The 19,881-nt window shown below is 42.4% G+C and overlaps 1 protein-coding gene across 1 annotated transcript; it reads right to left on the bottom strand.

Moving 5' to 3' along the window:
- Nucleotides 1-216: 216 nt before the first annotated feature.
- adam23b (ADAM metallopeptidase domain 23b) lies at nt 217-19,506 on the bottom strand. The gene is made up of 26 exons (XM_079170486.1): nt 19,367-19,506; nt 18,456-18,673; nt 17,912-17,988; nt 14,253-14,316; nt 13,160-13,242; nt 12,960-13,023; nt 12,434-12,506; nt 11,862-11,932; nt 11,608-11,673; nt 11,364-11,432; nt 10,458-10,624; nt 9,889-9,973; nt 9,710-9,797; nt 8,499-8,550; nt 7,143-7,242; nt 6,988-7,059; nt 6,801-6,887; nt 6,632-6,712; nt 6,469-6,519; nt 6,298-6,361; nt 6,067-6,172; nt 5,303-5,422; nt 4,963-5,131; nt 3,790-3,901; nt 2,371-2,461; nt 217-455 (listed from the first exon to the last, which is right to left on the bottom strand). The coding sequence occupies exons 1-26, from the start codon at nt 19,440-19,442 to the stop codon at nt 410-412; spliced, it is 2,352 nt and encodes a 783-aa protein (XP_079026612.1). The 5' UTR covers nt 19,443-19,506; the 3' UTR covers nt 217-409.
- Nucleotides 19,507-19,881: the final 375 nt, after the last annotated feature.

Below are 19,881 nucleotides of genomic sequence, written 5' to 3'. Positions count from 1 at the left end.
CGGTATAGCTTTTGTAGCCATGCAGAGCCCTGCAGAGAGGGCTCTTCATGCCCGGGGGGGGGGGAGGGGGGCCAGCAAGCAGCACGCTTTTGTGCGGATAGTCATGCCAGGTGAGAGAGTGGTGTGGATTCCGCCTGAACGCCTGTGCACTGGCACTAAAGGATGGAAGAGGAGCTCTGTCACTCTAGAGATCAGAGTGGGGGGTGGGGGGGTTGTTATATGGGTGAGGTGGAGTTGAAAAGGCTGCATTTCTAACGTCACTACGATGGAATTTGTTAAAATGTCCACTATGTCTTTTTCAAGTAAATCTAATGCCAAAGATCAGCAGCAATAAGTGCAGTCCAGCTGTCAGGTAGCCAACTAAGGAAGCCTTGAAGGAGTCCTCCTGTGATTGCCGTCTCTCCTTGGGTTAAATGGCTGAAGCGTTGGGGTCGTATCGCCGTTTCTTCACATTTCTTACATGGAGACAAGAAACAGAAGTCAGTGTGTGCTATAATCACATCTGTAACACAGCTAGTGCAACCTGGACAAGCAACCACACTCATCTCCTCAGTTTACAATAGTAGACTCGTAAGTAAAATGCCACTAACAATTCATTAGCTATTGTTATGTTCAAGAGCAGAAAATAAAAAGAATATTCTCCATGGTTCTATGATTATTCGAGGACTTCCAAAAAGTGATAAAAGGCAGGTCCCTGTTGAGCCAGTTTGGCCTTGACTGTAAAGAGGCAGTCAGAGGTATTTATATTCACAAATCTTTACATCCTAATTCATGATGATTGGCAGTATGGTAAACATAATGAAGACCATTTCTATTTAGGATCCATTCCACTTAAATATTTTCTTCTGTGTCACGATTTGTGACACTGAGCATCGGAGAGAAGTGACCTAAATGAAAAAACGTTCAAATGAGCTAATAAAATGAATTTTGAAGGTCTATGAATATAAATGTCCTCTTTTGCCCTCTTGCAGGCAACTTCCGACTGGCTTGTGCGTGCAACATCAGTTTACAAGGTGAAGAAGTGTAGGAGACATGTCTCATTACCAGTTTGGATGGGAAAGACATTAGTTCCACTCAAAACATAACAATCTGGGAGGAAAGAGCTAACATAAAATATATTCTATAGAAGAGGGAAAGAGGAGACAACCACATATACAACAACCACAGCAGCAGCAGCAACAATAACTACTACCACAACAGTGGGACAACAACAATACGACAACAGGAGTGATGCATAACCTCCCCGTACTGTGGCTTGTTGTGGGGCTTCTATCACTCTGTCATGCACCTGTTCCAATAGCAGGCCGGTTGAAGGTGGCACTATTGTTGTGCGTGGTTCATGCAGTGCAATGCGCCGTGTCTGTACCAGGTCTGTGAAGCAGGCAGCAATGGCAGCTGGTGTGGGCGGGGTCCGAGAGTCCTGCTCTGCTCTAGGGCGGAGCCTGGCCATCTTAGGTGGGTGTGGCCAGCCATGGCACAAAGGCTGCGGCCAACAAAAAGGGTCCTGGCTTCTGTCTCTCTGTCTCTCTGTCGCTCTCACCACTCCATTTAAAGTCTCACCCTCAAACAGTAACGGACTGAGAAAAAGATCATGGAGGTGATGAGAGCATGATGACCCTGGACCAAATCAATCTGGGTTTGGCTCAGCCTTTGTGCAATGAACTCACCTCCTCCAAATCAACAAGTTAACATGCAGAAATGTTTCTTATGCTGTTTTCTTTCATTCTTTTTTGTTTGTTTGTTTTGGTGAAGACCATGATGCTTTGCTACCTGGCATGCTTTGGTGACTGCAGGATTGTATTTCTCAGTTATCTTTTAGGCCTATTTCAATTAATATGTGTAACACCCCTGTTGCTCAAGACAGCAGGCTAGCAGTAGACTGGAACTAAAACTATTGTACAATGAAGTACATTTACTGGCTACAAAGAGATGTTAGAGGCCTATCTTTGAATTTCAGAGGGGAGATACAATTTCAACTTATCAATACAAGAATACACAAGTTTTCTTTTTAATTATTAAACTATTAAAATGATTGTTTCCCCTCTGTTGTCAGGACTTAACATGCATGTCAAGCGTAAGCTCTGCTCGTCCAATCAGTTTGAGGTTCTGCTACAGATCAACAGACAAGCCCCACATGGAGCCCAGTGTCTCTCCAAATCACCCTTTACACATCCATCCACGCATCCTCCTCTATAAAAACCAGGACTGCACACTGGATGAAGTTGAGCAGTAAAGATATGTGTTAAGCATGCGTTTTGTGTATTGTCCTTCCTGGGGTCCATATTCTGTAGCAGGACCTCAAACCCTGGTGTCTAGAAGCAGCAGGGATGCTAGAGTTACAGCAGGAGAGGCATGCGGCGTGTTGCTTACTTAAAGCCCCATCCAGTCCCCCCCAGCACTATGGCAGCCACAAGGATGGCTCCGGCGATGGAGCCTATTATTAGATTGGTGGCACTAGGACCTGTAAAGGGTTATGGGGAAAAAGACATGAGTTTCTATACTCACTTACTGTATAAATAACATGGAACTGTACAATGACGATTTCACATGGAACAGAAAACATAACCATAAGTACTGTTACAGTAAAATGACTGAATCTGAGTTTGCATGCCCCCTTTAGTGTGTAACATGAGGATAATGAAGTAGAGGTCCTGGGAATCTTTTCATTTATCTGGTGTCAGCTGAGGTAGTGATTATCAATGGTTTGTCCATTTAGGTTGTGCAGAAGACTAGACCCTGGGTATCCATCACTACAAAGGTTTACTCAAACAGAGATTGACAGTTGATATGTGTATGTGGTTTGCAGTATGAGCAGTAGAAATGTTTTTAGGGGTCCCAGTCACCACACAGCCTACCACTGACTGACAAGCCAGGTCACTAACGACATTTCTCAGGACTGTTTTCCACCTAAATGCCCCACATGCCCCAGAAAGGAGAGGATCACAGGAGCAACCACATAACGACTAAGAATTAGAGAAAGAAAAGGGACAACAGGAAGAAGAGGGAGGATGAAGAAAGAGGCTTGTAGTAATGGGGAACAACAGGAGGTGGCAGGAGAGGAGGAGGAGTCCATCAATCAATCACACAACACTGAATACATCCAATCACATGACAATTATATGGTCATCACCAACACACAAGAAAACACAAAGCCACCGGGACGCACACACGGGCTCAGGCCGGCTCACGAGACCGCCCGCACACTGAGGCACCACTATGAGAGGAAGAGCCGTGAAAGGGTTAAAGATGCTTACTCTATTCCCCACCCTGTGCCTCCAAAAATCACCCCTAGGGCCAGAATGGTCCCTGCTACTGCCCCTATCAGCCTGTTAGTGGCCACGCTCACTGTGCAGAGGGAAAAGGAGCATTATTACCACCCTGTCAAACACAAACAGCAGGCTTCTGCTTCAGAGTCATGGATGAGGTGACACGGTTCCCTCTGTGACGCTTCCCGCCCCCTTAACCACCTCACCCGTCCCCCCCTGTGGTCAAAGTGTCAGGTGTACAACTTGAACTGTGTGTTGATTTCATCTTCTAAAAACGTAACAAATGTAACACTGTTGTTTTATTCTCCTGCAGTCGCCATCTTACATGGAAAGTCTTTATGACCCCAGTACACCTGTGAAACTGTGTGCTAACTCAGATCTAACAGTGCGACTGACAATGACAACAACGCATATACAGTATATAAGGATCAGCGTGAATCTTGGCTAAATCAAATCAGTGTACATAAACCTGTGTGTTATTTATTCTATCAGACAGCAGAGGTTGAAAGAGGTGGAAACCGACCCTTGGGTCCTTCGTCCTGAGTGGCCTCAGGCTCTTTAGGCGGGTCAGGCATGCTACAGTCTGTCCCCGCCCAGGTGGTGTCACAGGTGCACGTGGCTTCATTGTTGCACACCTGTACAGATCAGACAAAAATAGATGAGGTGACGAGGGGAACGCAAGAGCTGTAAATAAAGTTGCTGACACACTGGGATACTTTTTTGGAACCATCTGGATTGTTCTGGATCTGCACAGTTAACAAAGGCTGCCACGTAGACACTTACTACACTGTAAAAAGATGATAAAGATAAAGACGAAGACATCCAGATGAGATTAATTCTATTATAGCGCTACAATGGCATTTTGAGCCGGGCCAGCTGTTTCGTTAAGACTGATATAATTATGCAAACAACAGCAGAGCCAGTCTCCGGGCCGAACTTAATCTAATTGATTGAATTACACAACGATGGCTGGATGAACCACAATGTACTGAAACCCAATAGGCCTTTCTCACAGCGGACATCTTGACTTGTCATAGGAATAGCACAGGTGTTACTAATAACATTAACAATGGCTCTGTTCTATAAGTGTCCCAGTAAGTCATGACAGTAAGCCAGCATGCACAAAACCAGGACCCTGAAACTGAAGCAGCAAAATGGAATTCAGTCATCGTTCATTTCAGTATTTACACCTGTGCTTTTCCTACCGCGACTGTGTCTCCTGTGAAAAACACCGTAAGAAGTAACAGACCTTCCTCACAGAGGAAAGTTTTGACTTGTCCAACACATAGCTAAAAACAAATCTGCAGCATTAAATGTACCAACAATTAACTAAAACAAAGCATGGACCATTGCTTCTATTGACCATATATATGGAGTAAGCTACCCATATATGACATGCAGCTTCTGTAGATTATTCTACTTCTACCTACACAGGTGATTTCACTTATGTTGCCTGATTATCCCTCTCCATGTGCAGACAGTTTACACCTTTCGGCTCCTAATAGTTCGTTAAATTTGATGATGTCACAAAAGCCGGGAGCCGAATCAGTCAAAGTGACTGAAAACACCGTCTGTAGCATTGCTTTGAATGAATATTACCTAAATTGTCATTCTATTTTTATTTGTAGAATTTGCTATTTATTTTAATTTGTTTGTCTAAATACTGTTTAATGTAAAAGTGGACAGCAGGACTCACCCCGTGGGCAGAGCACACCTGTCCATTAGGTCCACTAGGGCAGGTGCTCATGTTGAGTGACTGGATTGGCAGACACTTGTGGTCAAGGCACATCATTGACGGCCCACAGGGAGTCCCATCCTCCACGTAGCCTAAATCAGTCTCATCGTCCAAAAGGACATGACCCCCGCTGTGAAGAGAGGTTGGAGGGACGGAAAGGGGGAGAAAGATACGGAAAGAGGGGGAGGGAGCACAAACTCATACATGGAAGATTAAACCAGAAGAATGGGACTACAGACGACAGTGAAGCGTTTCCAGGACATGGACAGCTCTTAATGTGTGGTAGTTTACATGTCTTTACCTGCAGTCTACCATTCTGCCTTGAGGGTTGAAGGTGGCTAGGGTGATTTCTCCTTTCATCATTCCGATGCGTGGGTTGCGGCCGATGTTGGCACACAAAAGGTAACCACAGAACACATCACTGAAAAATACAAGAGAGAAGTCTGTGCAGATGCCAATCGTCCACTTAATACACATTTTGTATAAGACTGGATAAATGAGACTTGGTTTATACTGCAGGAGTTGTGTGAGAGTTTGTAAACTGATGTTTTGATAGAGTTTTGCCTCCTTTTACTTCAGTTCATCGAGGATTTACTCCACTTTCGGATTCTCTGATCATTTTGGTGGCATGAGAGCAAAACAAAGTGTTCTTTAAGTATTCAAGGTAACACACGTTGAGTAATTGATATACAAATGGGTATTTCAATGGTTGAAAAGTGGCCCAGGATTTCAACATGGATGTATTTAGAGAACCTTGCTGCCCAAACACAATACTGCAAATAAAGAACGGATGCAAAAAGTCAATGGGTTTTGCTTGCAAGCTCAAAGAAAGATGTGATGATTTTGAGAAGGCTGCAAAACAGTACAAACAATGTGCCCTCTGTTGCCCTCTATTGGTTGGCTTCATCATGAATCTCTTTTGATGTCAGTAATAAAAGTAATAAGTAATAGTAATAAGTAATAAGGAAAAACCATCCCTGCCTCTATGTAGAAATATAAAGGACTGTCCTGCTGGTATGTATGAAACACCAGAGTTAATATAATTTCTCTTTCTTTGAAACTCACTGTTTGCTACACTGGATCCATTTTTCTCCATCTTTTCCACAGTTGCCCTTCTCTGTGCCCTCTGTGTTCAGCTTCTCATAGCAGAACTTCTCCGAACCTCCAGCCTCTGAAGGAAAGAGGAAGAGGCGTGAACTGCACAGAGAGTCTCTTTTCATACAGTATCTCTGTATGATGATACTCTGATGATGACACTTTACGAGCTAATGTGAGCCAAAGGAATGTTCATCTTACTTGACCCCCAGATGTATTTACACTGGTTTTCTCTGGTCTTGCACTCTCCGCTGTAGCAGCGTCCCTTCAGAAAGATAAATAACAAGATGGTGAATACATTCTCAGTGAGCTGCTCCCAAACTGCTACTCTGATGCAGGACTGCTTTGTTTGTGATGTCACCAGGTGCCTACCTGGTTTACCTGGCAGAAGTAACCGTCTTGTTTATGAAGATTGGGAGGGCACTGCAAACAGTCACAAAATAACACTTCATTTTAACCATGCACATTATATTACACGTTGAAAGAATGAGCATTTAGAAACCAAAACAAATGTAGCAGTTCAACACAAGGACACCTGTCCAGAGTCCCCAGAGCAGGTCTCTGAGATATCACAGTCGTTCACAGCATAGCGGCAACTGTAACCTCGTGGATAAAACTGCCAAGAAAAGGAGAGAAGATAAAAGTCAGAGGTATAAATAAATAATTAGTGCTGTAAAACTTAAAAGAAAGGACCAAACTCATACCAGACATGTGTTATTGCAGCACGGGCCATCACTGCAGTGTGCCCCGTTGGCGAGGGAGCACTTCTTGCAACATTCCTTGTAGCACTCCTGAAAACAAACGGGGGAAAAAAAAGCTTCATCCATCTGAACAAACAGACGACAACAAACGGATCTGACTTTCTGGAGTTAAAGAAAAAACAAAACGTACTGCTCTCGCTCCGCAGTCGCACTCCTCTCCCACTTCCACAAATCCATTACCGCATTCTGTGGACTCGAACAGCTAACAGAAGAAGACAGGAGAGTGTAAAGGGTGGAGCAGACGTGTGATTCATGGCAGCTGGGGCAGAGTTGTGAGAGTCTAACCTTGGTCGGCCTGTTAAACAGACACGAGCCTCCTCCTTTCAAAAGGAACTCCTTGTAGTCTGAGATGCTGCATTTGGAGAATTTCCGCGGGTGCTGGACCCTGAAGAGAGAGAATACCAGGTGATGATTAACCAGAACTGTAAGTGCCGACCAATCATGATGGAAGCATGGTTCAAAATGCTGTCGGGTGCCATGTGTGTGATGAGCAGCTTTCTGAATTAGAGCATCTTTTGCACACACACACACACACACACTGTTTACCTGTTCATTCCACATAGAAAGCATTACCTGTCTCACAATCCTACCATCCAAAGTTTGAAAGTATGAGGACAAACCAGTGGGAACAAAATGTTCTGGAATTATTTGTTACTATGTCACATTTTTGTCAGTGCTTCCCCGCAATATATAACAATAATTCCTATTAACATAATAATTGAATTAATGCAACTTGGACCTGGATAGGATGTTCCCATTATGAAACGATGAGCTTCCCGCTGTAGCTAACGGGAGAGACTTTTGTTAAAGCCTTTTGTGAACTCAACATAAAAAGAATATTGAACAAACTATCGTCGAAACAATCACACGTTTACTTAATAAGTGTATAACGTCTCCTGACGGCCAGCAATCAGATACTTTTGTGAACTAACATTACTGCCTAAGACAGGAGAGAGAACATATTTAAGACATTTATAAATGTAATTTAACTCTTTTTATTACCTTCGAAAGAAACTAAATAGAATTTTTTACAAGACTTTTTAAAACCTGCAGATATCCTCTGAGAATACTGTCGGAATATATTGGTCAAAGCATGGATCAGTTTACTTTAAAATGATGTCAAATTAAGACCTTGATGCGCCATTCAGCAAAGCCCAGGAAATAAATAAAAGAATTGCAATTGGAGCAGATGAAAACACTGAACGGTATGTGGGAACGGAACAATGAATTAGTATGATTTTAAAAAAAGCAGCAATGAAATGCCTTCATGTACGGGGACCGTGAAAGAGATACTGCTGCTCTTGTGAGTATAAAGTCATGTATAATGCGCCCCTTGTCCATTTCATCACATAACAGTAGTTGATCAAAGCATACTGACCACAATTATACCTGGTATTAACATGCACTGATCAGTTTATTCTTTTACTGACTAAATATTTGGTTAGAAATTGTGTAAAACAAAAGGGTCGACACTTGACAGAGATTCTGAATAATCAGTTAGGTCAAAACAGAACATTTATCTACCAGTTCTGAATTCATTCCCACACTCCCAGAGCGGTGACTCCACCTTTGACTGACTATAAACAAGCGTCTGTAATTGTTACACTGTATCTGTGTCTCAGGGGGTACGTTGGACATTACCCAGTGTCCTCCATTATGCAGCCAGTCCACGAGTCAACACAACCACATTCCTCTGCAAACAGGAAAGAGAGGACAGAAAAACCACAGAAGCAGACAGTGAGAGCGATGCACTGACAGAAATAGACACACTTACAAGTTTTCTTTTTAAGACAAGTATTCAAATACATTATGTGAACATGATTTCTACTTTATCATCTCAGTGAGATTTGATCAGTGGATTTAGAGCCTGATCTCCAGCTGAATAATTATATTTTTTTACCGACATACTCAGAATCTCCTCTCAAGCTTGGCCAGTTTTGGGACCATAAAAATAATCTCTCTGATGGTTGAGCTTCAAACATGGCAGCTGTTCTACTCTGACTCTGCCTCATTAAGCACTGTGATCTTGAAACTAATGGCATAAATCATCCCACTTCAAGCCTGACTGAAAGTCTACTTTTGCACCACTTTCGCCAAGAAAATCAGTGCATCTTTTCATCTGTCTCCTCTGGCACATGTACGAGTTGACAAGAGACAGTTTGGTCCAGTCAAAAGGCATGTTTTTGTTCTATAGTCCCTATATCCTGCTTTACATTTAGGTGTCTAAAGTTCAAATCTGAGGAAACCCCACTTTTTCGGATGTAGATTACAAAAGAATGTACTGTCTTTCATTCAGGCCATTTCCGTACTTATTGGACACATCACAAAACACAAAGCAATATATTATGCTACTTACGCCTATAGGCTTCTAGCCTTGCCAACAGTTATGGTTCATTTGCTGAAGTTTTAAGATTTAAGCTGCCATGCCAATGAAATGGAAGGGGAATTAAATTTCTGATCCTCAAAGCACAACATTCACAAGAAACATGTCTACTTTGTCTCGGATTAAACAAGTCGAACCACAGACTACTCGGTAGACAGTTTTATTATTTTTATGCTATTATACTATTTCTATTTTCTACCAAACATTAAAGAAGGGACAAAAGAACAACCAGAGTCTCAATCTATTTTTATCTTGAATCATCAGCAAATTAAAATAAATTAAATTGACAGTTTTGTTCGACGTAATTTACAATAACTCTAAAAATATCTGCATGGCTGAATACAACTAGGGGTAAGAGAAAAATATGTTTTTTGTAATTTTAGTGATCTGAACATTGAGATTTTGGCTCTTAATAGCCTGCCCTTCATTTATACTAGCTGAGAGATAACAACATGGGTATCATGTGTACTTCTCCTGGAGGCTGGGTCCCACTGGATACCCAGGTTCTGAGCCAGGCTCTGGGATAGAGAGCCTGCCATGGACCAGCTGGTGCCGTACTGTGGACACAGCAGAGACCAGGGATTATTCACCTGCAGCCACTCTCTGTGATGCAGAGAGAATGCTCAGCGTTACGACAGCAAATCTCACCTCGTTGACCCCTACTCCTCGGCTCACAGAACACATGCCTCCAAAGTATGCCGCGCTGCTTCTGCGATAGTGGAAGGTCACATTTCTACAAGAACGAGGGAAGACAGAGAGTTACACATGAACAACAACAACAAAACAACATCACATAGGAAGACAAATATGTAAATATTCACTTCTGAAGACACAGTGGTGTTTCATTCCCATGAACTTACATAGACATACAGAGAGAATATAATGAGAACAAGGAGCCAAAGCTTGGAACAGGCTGCATAGGAATCCTCTCAAACTAAGATTTTGGTTTGTTATTTTATGCAGAAGCAGTCGTTATTATCTGTGTACTAGCATCTTTATATTCAAAGTAAATACACGTCCATCACAGATAAATACAATGGAAACTATCCTATAGTAAGTTTAAAATAATATAGGATGTAAAAAAAATGTAAGAAAACGCTGGAAATTCAAAGAAAATGATTGCAAATAAAGCTTCAATCCTGGCTTAAAATCTATATTATGAAAGAAGATGCACCAAAGGGTGATGCAAACACATTCTATTTAAATTAAGAACTCACGAGAAGAGGTGCACAGCGTCGGCATGATGCTTGATGCTCTGCTGCCGGTATTTGGAGAAATCCCGCAGCATCTCCAGCGGCCTCACGCTGATGGGGATCTGATCCTTGTCTGTCCAGATCTCCACAGCAACGAGCACCACTCGTGTGTGTAGCTGCTCTTTGAAGATCTGCCATTGAAGCGCGCAGTGAATGGGAGGAATAAAGAAAGGCAGAGAGAGAGAGCGAGAGGCAGAGAGACAGAGCAGCAACAGCACAAGGAGAGGAGAACAACACTGGGTGTGAATTTGAATCTGTACTGTCTGAGGAGGACAGATGAGGGGATGCAGGACACTGGGGAAAAGGAGGAACAGGGGAGTGTTAATACACATGACGAGTGCAAACACCAGCACAATACCTTAAGGACGAACAATAAGACTATAGGGCCGAATCAGGTTTAAAGCGATGTACGCCATTATGACACATGAGGAGGACCTCAGCTGTACTGAACAATGAATCAATAGGTTCACACTGTAAGGATATATTTGGCAGTTACCATTGTCTCAATGCCTGTGTGTTGTACTTATGCAACATCGAGGCTACCTTATCATGGGTGAAATGTTATATTCTGCTGTACTCAAACAACAAATGTGCTCCATCAGCTGCAACATTGGACAACTTGTACTTGTAACAGAGTGGTATTGCTACTTTTACTTATGTTAAATGTATGAGTACTTCTTCCAGCAATGTGAGGCTCTATATAAGAACAGAGCAGCTTTGAGTTAGCTAAAGGCTAATGTCGGCATGCTAACATGCTCATAATCACAATAACAATGCAAACACGCTACTACAGTGACTATGTTCACCATATTAGTGTATGTTAGCATGCTAACTATCGCTAGTTAGCACTTAACTAAACAGTTTACTCACAGCATCCACAAAATTCACCACCGACTTGGCAAAGTTCCTTGTGTGCTGCTTGGTCTTGTGTCGTTTATACTGCAGGCCCAAAGAAAAAAAGTACAAAGATAAATACAGTGCAGTGATTTGATGGTGCTCACTCAGTATAGTGTGCTAAATTCACTGCTTCCTCTTGTGGGGGGAAAAAAAGCAGAGTAGGTCTGAAATATTAATACGTTTTTTTTATATGTATGAGAAGCTACTAGTTACATACCATACTGTGGTCACTGACAATCATGATCTCCAAATACTTCATCTCCTCAAATACACTGCGAGGCATCTGCAAAATAATAAACCACCAGCAATTATCAGGAAGAGGATTGTTTTCTTTATAGTTCCATTAAGACCACACATTTGACATTGACCACATTATCCAATGCAAAGCTATTAAATTCATTGCATAATAATTCAAGGGTGGGTGAACTGTTTGTTGCATTACTTTTGAGAGAGGTGAGATCAGAGACTTACTGCTCGCTTTTTCCTGCGCTTCAGCCAGGATAAGTCATCCAGCTCTGAGAAGAGCTGCTCCTCCTCCTCAACTATGAACACACACAAGGAAATAGTGACATGTCAACTCACAGATTTACAACTGGGTTGTGTAAACCTCTTTCGTAAGTTCAAGCCCACAGGGTTGTGTTTTTCTAAAATCTTTAATTTGTTTTTTTTCTGTGGAACAAAAACAAATTGAGTTAAATTACTGTAAACACGCCAGACTAGAGAAGAGACATTAAACTTGGCAAAGTGGTAGAAGTGGGTGCAACACAACATTTCATGCTTTGTGAAAATATGAAAATAAAGTTTTTTCAGGTGTTTTCACTTTCTCACTATTCCAAACTACAAATTATAAAATGTTATGCTGGGAAAGCCATTGAAATGGTGTTTTATTAAAGCTCTATTAGTACAACCCCAGGGATCACTACTTGTGGCCATGCTGTGTGTGCTTTGTGGTGAACACACATAAGGGGAAGGACGGTAACGTCAGAGTCAAAGGAAGAGTGATGGAGGAGGTGAAATGTTGGACGACACAGTGAAACACTTACCCTGTTCCTCTGAATCATTGTTCCACTGAAGGGAGGATGTTCTTCTTAGTTTGTGAGGCCTTGCAGCTGTATCCTGCAGGGGTGAGGCAAACAAGTGTTAACAGCCGAGAGTAAGACGAGAAGATTGATAACACCCTTGAGATTGTCTGTTGAAAATTAAGCTACTGCCAGCAGCAGGTTAATTTGTTATGAAGACTGGAAACACGGGGAAACAGTTAGCCTAGCTCAGTTAGAAGTTAACAAAATCCACCTACCAGCAGTTCTGAAGCACACTAATAAACAAGTTGTATCTCAGTTACATAAATGTTTTATACCGTGATGCATACTGAAATCAATATAATATAATAAATATCCTTATTAATATATTGATGTTGATTTCAACCATGTTGTCCAGCCGTATACAAATATTACTAAAAACAAAAAAAGCAGTAAACAACAGAGGGTGTTGTGCATGTGAGGTGGAGGTGAGCGGGTCACAACCTTAGTGTGATACATATTTTGGTTCTCTGCGACAGGAATAACTTACGATTGAATGAGTCTGTTGTAAGGGCTCAATTAGATACACATAGACTCCATCGTCAAACATCCCACTGCCGGGCAGAGAGAGTAGAAAAGAGAGAGAAGGCAGTCGATACTGAGTCAATAGGAGCTGAGGAGCAGAGATGAGTGCATCCAGACTTATTCTGAACACGGCAAGGATTACACACAATTCTGCTGTTCACTTACTGCAGCCCGTTGCAGGTAGATAAGGCCACATGGGAGTTATCATTCCCTCTCACCTGGCCGTGGTAGTAACAGTGCTCACCGCCCTGAGGGAAGAAGACAGAGTGCTAATGCAGCATCACAGCAAACCCCAGCCATAACTAAAGAACCATTACTCGCATCACAACACACAGAAATGTGCATGCACTGACACGATGATAACTCAAATTCACCATTACATGGTGAATGTGTCATATTTTTCACTTAATTATCATGTGTTGGAATTTTCTAACATCTCAGAGGAGGTAACAGCTTGTCTCACAGATGCCTATGTGGTACATTTGCAAAGCATTTCAGCAGGGGGTCTTTGCTCGTTAAGATGAAGTTAAAACATTGCAAGGTGGGTCCTGGCGCTATCTGTGACTCAGCTGTCAGATCCAGGGTGAGCAGAGGACATTCACCCCCCTCTCTGCTCTGCCTCTCTCTCTTCACCCATCCCACGCTGCACTGATACTGCAGAGGGCTTTCTCTCTGTCGTCATGTGACCAGAGATCCAGCAGGAGGCTGCAGGAGAGCAAAACCCTGCTGATTCAGCTACAGTATGCCCAGCCCTGTGCCTGAATCAGCAGCAGCAGCAGCAGCAGCAGCAGCCGGAACCAGCTCTCATTCCCAACCTGTTTTCTCCCTCCTCTCTTTATCTTCTCTCTTCTTTTTTTCTATGAAAATCATGTACTTTCTCATTTTAATCCACCTACCAACATATCTATCACTATCTATCTGTCTTTCTGTACATCTATCTACCCATCTCTTCTTCTTGTACATTATATTCTTTTTCTTAGTCTGGAAAAAGAAGATTTCCTTGATGTGACAGTTGCAGTGTAAATATGATTACCAATTTGCAAAAGGCTTGATAAAATAAGCTGACAAGCAAACTGATTTACATGGAATCAACACTCACATCTGTTCGTGCCTTTTGTTTCAAAGTCTATTTCCTAAAGTTGAGACAAAGCATATTTATGCCGTTTGCTTTACCCACAATGTGGGTGACAGAATTTAAAAACAGCAGCTGAACAGATGTGTGCTGTAACATTTCAGTCACAACTAACGAAGACGTTACCTTTGACAAAACAGGTTTGCCCGCCTCATAGTGGATCTCGACGTAATCTGAAGACAGCAAGTCACTGTAAAAATAGAGATTGCAGTTGATTAAGGTGGACGGATGTGATGCAGTGACAATAAGAATAAAACACACAAATAGAATCTCTCTGCTTTTGCTGTCTCTGACTCACACATTGTGGTTTTTCAACTAGCGGTGAGTAGTGCTTTGGTTGGCGTTTAAACAAGAACACTCATCACCACTGTGCCTGGATAAGCCTGCACAAACACTCCCATGGCATCTCAAAAGTGCAGCGGATATGTTAAATGTTGCCTCCTTTCAGGAAAAATTATGACGCATTTACTCCAATAAATACTGTCACAACAAGATTCACAGCCACTCAATAGTTTTCCAAAGTGACCTTAGGTTATCATAAAGAAACAGAGGATTAAAATCAATCATCACGAAACTACAGAAGCTCATCTACAGAACATAGTTCTTCCACAAATCTCAAAGATGACTGGTTGAGAAAACAGCACACATAACAGGAACAGAAACGACGACGCCTAATGTGATGAATGATTGCGAGGCCTCGGTTTCACCTTGAACACCACGGTCCTCCCGGCAGTTCCCGCTGTCTGAGTCAGCGTCCCTCACCGTTTCACACACTCAATCTGTTAGCTGACAGCTGACTTCAAGAGACTGCGATTTCTGCCACAATGGCGCTTTCTTTCCTAGTAACCTTGCACATCAAAAAAAACATCCTCCTCTACATACGCATGTAGTGGCGTTGCAGCGGAGAAAAAAAAAGAAAAGAAAAGATGGAAGTGATGGATCTAGTTTTGTAACACCAGCAGTGTGACATTTTTGAGTGATTCTCGGCGGCACGAGAGCAGGAAGTGCACCATTATGAGAGGAGAGTCCAGGAATGTGAGAGATTCCTGAGTGAGGGGTTATTAATAGCGTGACAGATGAGGCAGGGCGAGGATAGTGGGCTACGCTTAGTGTTTGTATGAGTGTGTGTGTGTGTGTGTGTGTGTGTGTGTGTGTGAGGGCAGCACTGCAGCGCATGGAGGGGTAAAGACACTGTGTCTGTATGGATGTGTGTGTGTGTGTGTGTGTGAGCTGTGAATGTGCATGGAGATCTTGAGAAGGGAGTCCTGCCCTGAGGTGTCTCAGTTCACAATACAGCAGCAGCGGCATCTGGGAAGCGAGACAGAGAGGGAGGACCAAAAAGAACTGCGGGAGGTTCTAACGTCTGGCGCCAGATCAAATGCAGCTCTAAATCCTGTATTGACTTTTGTCAGTACTGTTCATAACTCCAACACATGGAAATAATGAGTCTAAAAAAAACAGAGATGGTCTCAACAAGCAGCACTAAAACTATTCACTTTACTCATTCACATTTTTATTTAATATATGATTTGTTTCAACTGAGAAAAACATGGTTTGCGGTCCGAGGTACAGTAAGAGGTTTGCAGATAAAGTAGCACCCATTGGCAGGTTGCAGACCTATATCTATATTTAGATCAGTACTGTCGCAGCTACGACACCAAGCAGAATTGAAACCCCTGTTCTCACAAAAAAAAGGCACACACTGAAGTTAGCTCATGTATCTCACAGATAACCTACGGTACAAGCAAACAGCTAGGAATCAAGGTCAAGCTTCCAAGCCTCTGTGCAGCTGCTGTAAAGAGCTGCTGCTGTATTACAACGTTTCCTGAATGTCTGAACGATAATGTACAGGACAACGTCTCTTAGACGTGACGCGTGACTGTTTGAGCTGAGAATGGCAGGGCAAGAGTGCAATTCCTCCCGTATCTGTCTCTATGCTACTTAACATATGCTGCAAACCATACAGGTGCACAAAACACAGAAGTGTGACAATATTTTTACCTCTGCTTTCTTTCATTTCCACAAAACCTAACTGTATTCAATTTAGAACAGAGAGAAGAAAGACACAGCCGTTGAATATTGATGATGACTCTCCCATCGACCTACCTGATACATGAGCATCAACTCTTCAATAAACAGTCAGCTATGTGGTCTCCGAACAACAAAAAGCTCAATAGCAAAATTAATAATTCCTGGAGCCTCTCCTATATTATCTGACCTTGTACAGTTGCACAATAAAACTAAAACAATTTACTGCAGGTAACTGCTGAAATCTGCACTTTGTACGATTCTACTGTGGCGTTGAAATGATGCTCAAACTTCTACAAAGATAGCATCCAGAGCATGAAAATGTATTCAACCAACCTAGTAGAGCTTTTCAATACTACTTAAAATATATATTTTACTTTAGAAAGTAATGAGATTACTTTTTAAAGTAACTAGAGTAACGTCTAACATCACTCAGCAATGCAGACAATATACAATTACAATATTTTATTACAGAATCTTGCTTTAAATCACATCAAGGGACTTGGAATCCAATCAACATTTTAAAGTCCTTGTACACACGTACATTAAGCCTTCGCACATGCAGACCGGCTACTTTGCAAAGGCAGTAAATCAATATCATTGAGTGTCCGGAGCCTCGTGTCTCCGAATGGGACAGTGATCACAGACCACAGAGTAACTGTCTCTCTGCTGATTTTGATGCAAACCAATTAAGCCTCATTAAAGATAGAGACTTTGGTTTTCCAAATCCTTGTCTTAAACAGTCTGTAGTCTGGCGGCTAAACTAACATTGCTTTTAGCACTCTGGAAACTGGGATTCTGGAAACTAGCACGCTGAGCTATTCATTTACAGTTTCCCTAATTACATCATCGTCGACTGACGCTGCATTAATCACTGATCTGACATATAAAACAATGTATCAGTTACAAACAACAGTCATCTACAGACGGGATTCACAGTTGTTGTGGATTTGGTGTTAGCTATGACACATATTGCTTACTCAGAGAGTCAGTATGTTGCAGTTTCTGGTCATTTTGACGCCCTAATACAGACTTCCACTGTCACCTATTAGGGCTTAATTATGTTTTAGTAATATCCAATCTTTATTTTAATTAATTATATTCTTTTTAAACTTTTCCTTCTTAACACAGCTTAAAGTGCACATTTAGTTTACATTATGCCTACATTTAAATTACTACAACTTAAGAGACCTGCATTCAAATAATAAAACCCTAAATCACAGCTTCATTTTAATACTTTCCTATAATGTTTTGTACAGTATGCTACAGTATTTTCTATAATATACATAGGGAGTGTGACTCGGTTGTGGCAGGAAGGTTTCCACAGCCTCTCTTTAGCCTCCGGAGGAATAAAAATACAGACGTTCTGCTATTTTCAACCATCTGCACATTAACTGTCAACATGACCTTGACAGCAGATACTCTTGTGAGAGACAGACGACTCACTCACACTGGAAGTTCAACCACAAGTCTCGAGGTTTGTTATGATGGAAGGGAAATGTTGGTGTACTTCCCGTAAATGTGGCTAATTGTGACTCTGACTTTTGCCAACTTTGCACTTGTCACCTCCGTTGTAGAGATTCGGGTAATTGATAATTCCACAATCTTGTCTCTGAGTCTGACTGAAACGTAAACAAAGAAAGTAGCCCCCTGTAACTGGATAGAGATCAACAACTGGACCACAGGGACTGACTCGCTCCAAAATCTATTGTTTTAGCGTACATGAACTGTAGTTAGATAGGATGAGAAGGACTTACGTGTTCAATGATAGATCCAGAGCAAATCGGGTGCCGAATGCCTCTAACTGGAAACTGGCTTGGGCGAGGTGGACTGCCTGTCAGGTAGAAAAGAGTCGGGACTGCAGATGATGCAAAGCCATAACATTATAGCTTTCTCCGAACATAAAATCCTCTAGAGTACACCTTAAACATCCTCTACAGGACAAAGATAACAGATGTGGCAGATGGTAATGCACAGTGGGCATACTGGAAGAATAGCTTCCTTCAACATGGTCGGTCTGGCATCACTCCAGTTCTTAAACGTATAAAGCAGCTGTTAATGTGCTGCATGTGATGGGTGTCTTTGCTTTGTCTGACATTGTGCAGTAACATGAAACTAAAGACAGCATTACGGTCTAATACGAGACATAATCTGGATTCAAAACTTCAAAGCCTTGTCCACACAGCATGCTATGTGACTAAACATTCCTGCTATTCATCAAAAAGGGTTTTCTAGGAAGTAACTTCCCACCACGTCCCAGTATCAATCTCCCTCACCCATCCCGCCTCGATGCTGGCTTACCTGCCGCTCTGTGGCTTGGTTCTTGGCCCGGGTGTCCAGGTCATGGTAGGTACTCTCCGAGTCCTCGTTTAGGTAGTAGATTAAACGCGAGGGGTAGGTGATCACATGCTCCACTGCATGGTGTGTTGTGTTGTCTGTAGCAGGTGCTGCAGTTGCCTGTTGCTTCAGCAGGGCTGGCACTGCGTCCCTCTCAACCTTGTCCCCTACTCCTTGAGAAACTGCAAGACAATTGCCACCGCACAGACATGAAATACCTGACACACACATATACACAGACACACATACACATACACATACAAGCACACACACACACACAGCCAGCTGTCATCCTTAATTCATGAAGCGCATTGATAATTCTGAGGCAAGTGGCCACGGCTTTATTGCGATTCTTCTGGACACAGTTTGGAATGATTGGTTACATGCCATCCTACACTGACAACCCCATACGGCTGATTTAGAATACAGAATATAAATAGCTTCATTTCTTTGAAAGGTACTTTTGATACGCTTATTTCCAAAGTGAAAAACTCTGCACCAGATAGATACATGCAGTGTGCATTATGCAATATAAATCCAAATAGCCTCTGATACCAATAGCATATAATAGCATGCACTTGAAGTAAAAGAGTCCCAGCAACAGTTATTTTAAATATGATACTCATACATAATCAAGAGCACTATTTTTTTATAAGCTGAACAAAAGATACTGATATGCTGTGGTCTGCATCATGCACCATCACGCCGAAGACGCCGCATATTAAATCACATATCTTTTCTTTTTTTTAGAGGGGGCGATAGTGTGCACCTGCAGTACATCATCAGATATTATTTTAGCCCAACACAGAAAGTGAAAGGTGTTTCTGATTAGATGAAAGTGTCAAAAAAAGCCAGCAGGCTATTGCGATACATACCGGATGACGCTAGAGATGGATGAAGCCAAGGCGAAAGGATGCTCACGAGCAAAGTGGCCAGAAATATCAAATGCATGATTCATATTTGATAACTGAAATATCTCAATATCAACACTTCAACGCAGTATATAGCTCGCGGCCCATCGTGGCGGGGGACGTGCCGTGCAGGGGGGCTCTCTTCATGGATCCAGGAGGCACCGGGCTGCTCGCTGCTGCAGTAGCGGCTGAGGAGGAGGAGGAGGGTGAGGACGAGAGCGGGAGGGAGGGGGTGAGCAGAGAGAAGGCGGTGGCCAGGCAGCTACTGGAAGTCGACCAGCAGGCTCCTCCTCGGTGAGCAGAGAGATGTCCTTACTCCCTCCCTCCTGGGACACAGGAAGCCCGTACAGGTGACCTCAAAGGCATGGCTGTAAAATCCCATCGATCACAAACAAAACAGGAAATGACCCACTCCCACCTACTGTGTGATCACACACGATACGTATTTTTGTTATGAATATGAGGGGAAAAAAAACAAA

The sequence above is a fragment of the Pholis gunnellus genome, assembly GCF_910591455.1.
Source record: "Pholis gunnellus genome assembly, chromosome: 12".
Lineage (NCBI taxonomy): Eukaryota > Metazoa > Chordata > Actinopteri > Perciformes > Pholidae > Pholis > Pholis gunnellus.
The sequence above is the reverse complement of the archived record's forward strand: the minus strand, read 5'-3'. Positions and strand labels throughout refer to the sequence as shown.

Excerpts from the sequence above, each read along its gene's own strand:
- adam23b (XM_079170486.1), bottom strand. The coding sequence starts at position 19,442 with ATGCATTTGATATTTCTGGCCACTTTGCTCGTGAGCATCCTTTCGCCT. Across the intron at positions 14,317-17,911 it reads CTGGATCTATCATTGAACAC|TGACTTGCTGTCTTCAGATT; the intron begins GTAAGTCCTTCT and ends CTATTTTTACAG. Across the intron at positions 6,362-6,468 it reads ACTTCTGCCAGGTAAACCAG|GGACGCTGCTACAGCGGAGA; the intron begins GTAGGCACCTGG and ends ATCTTTCTGAAG.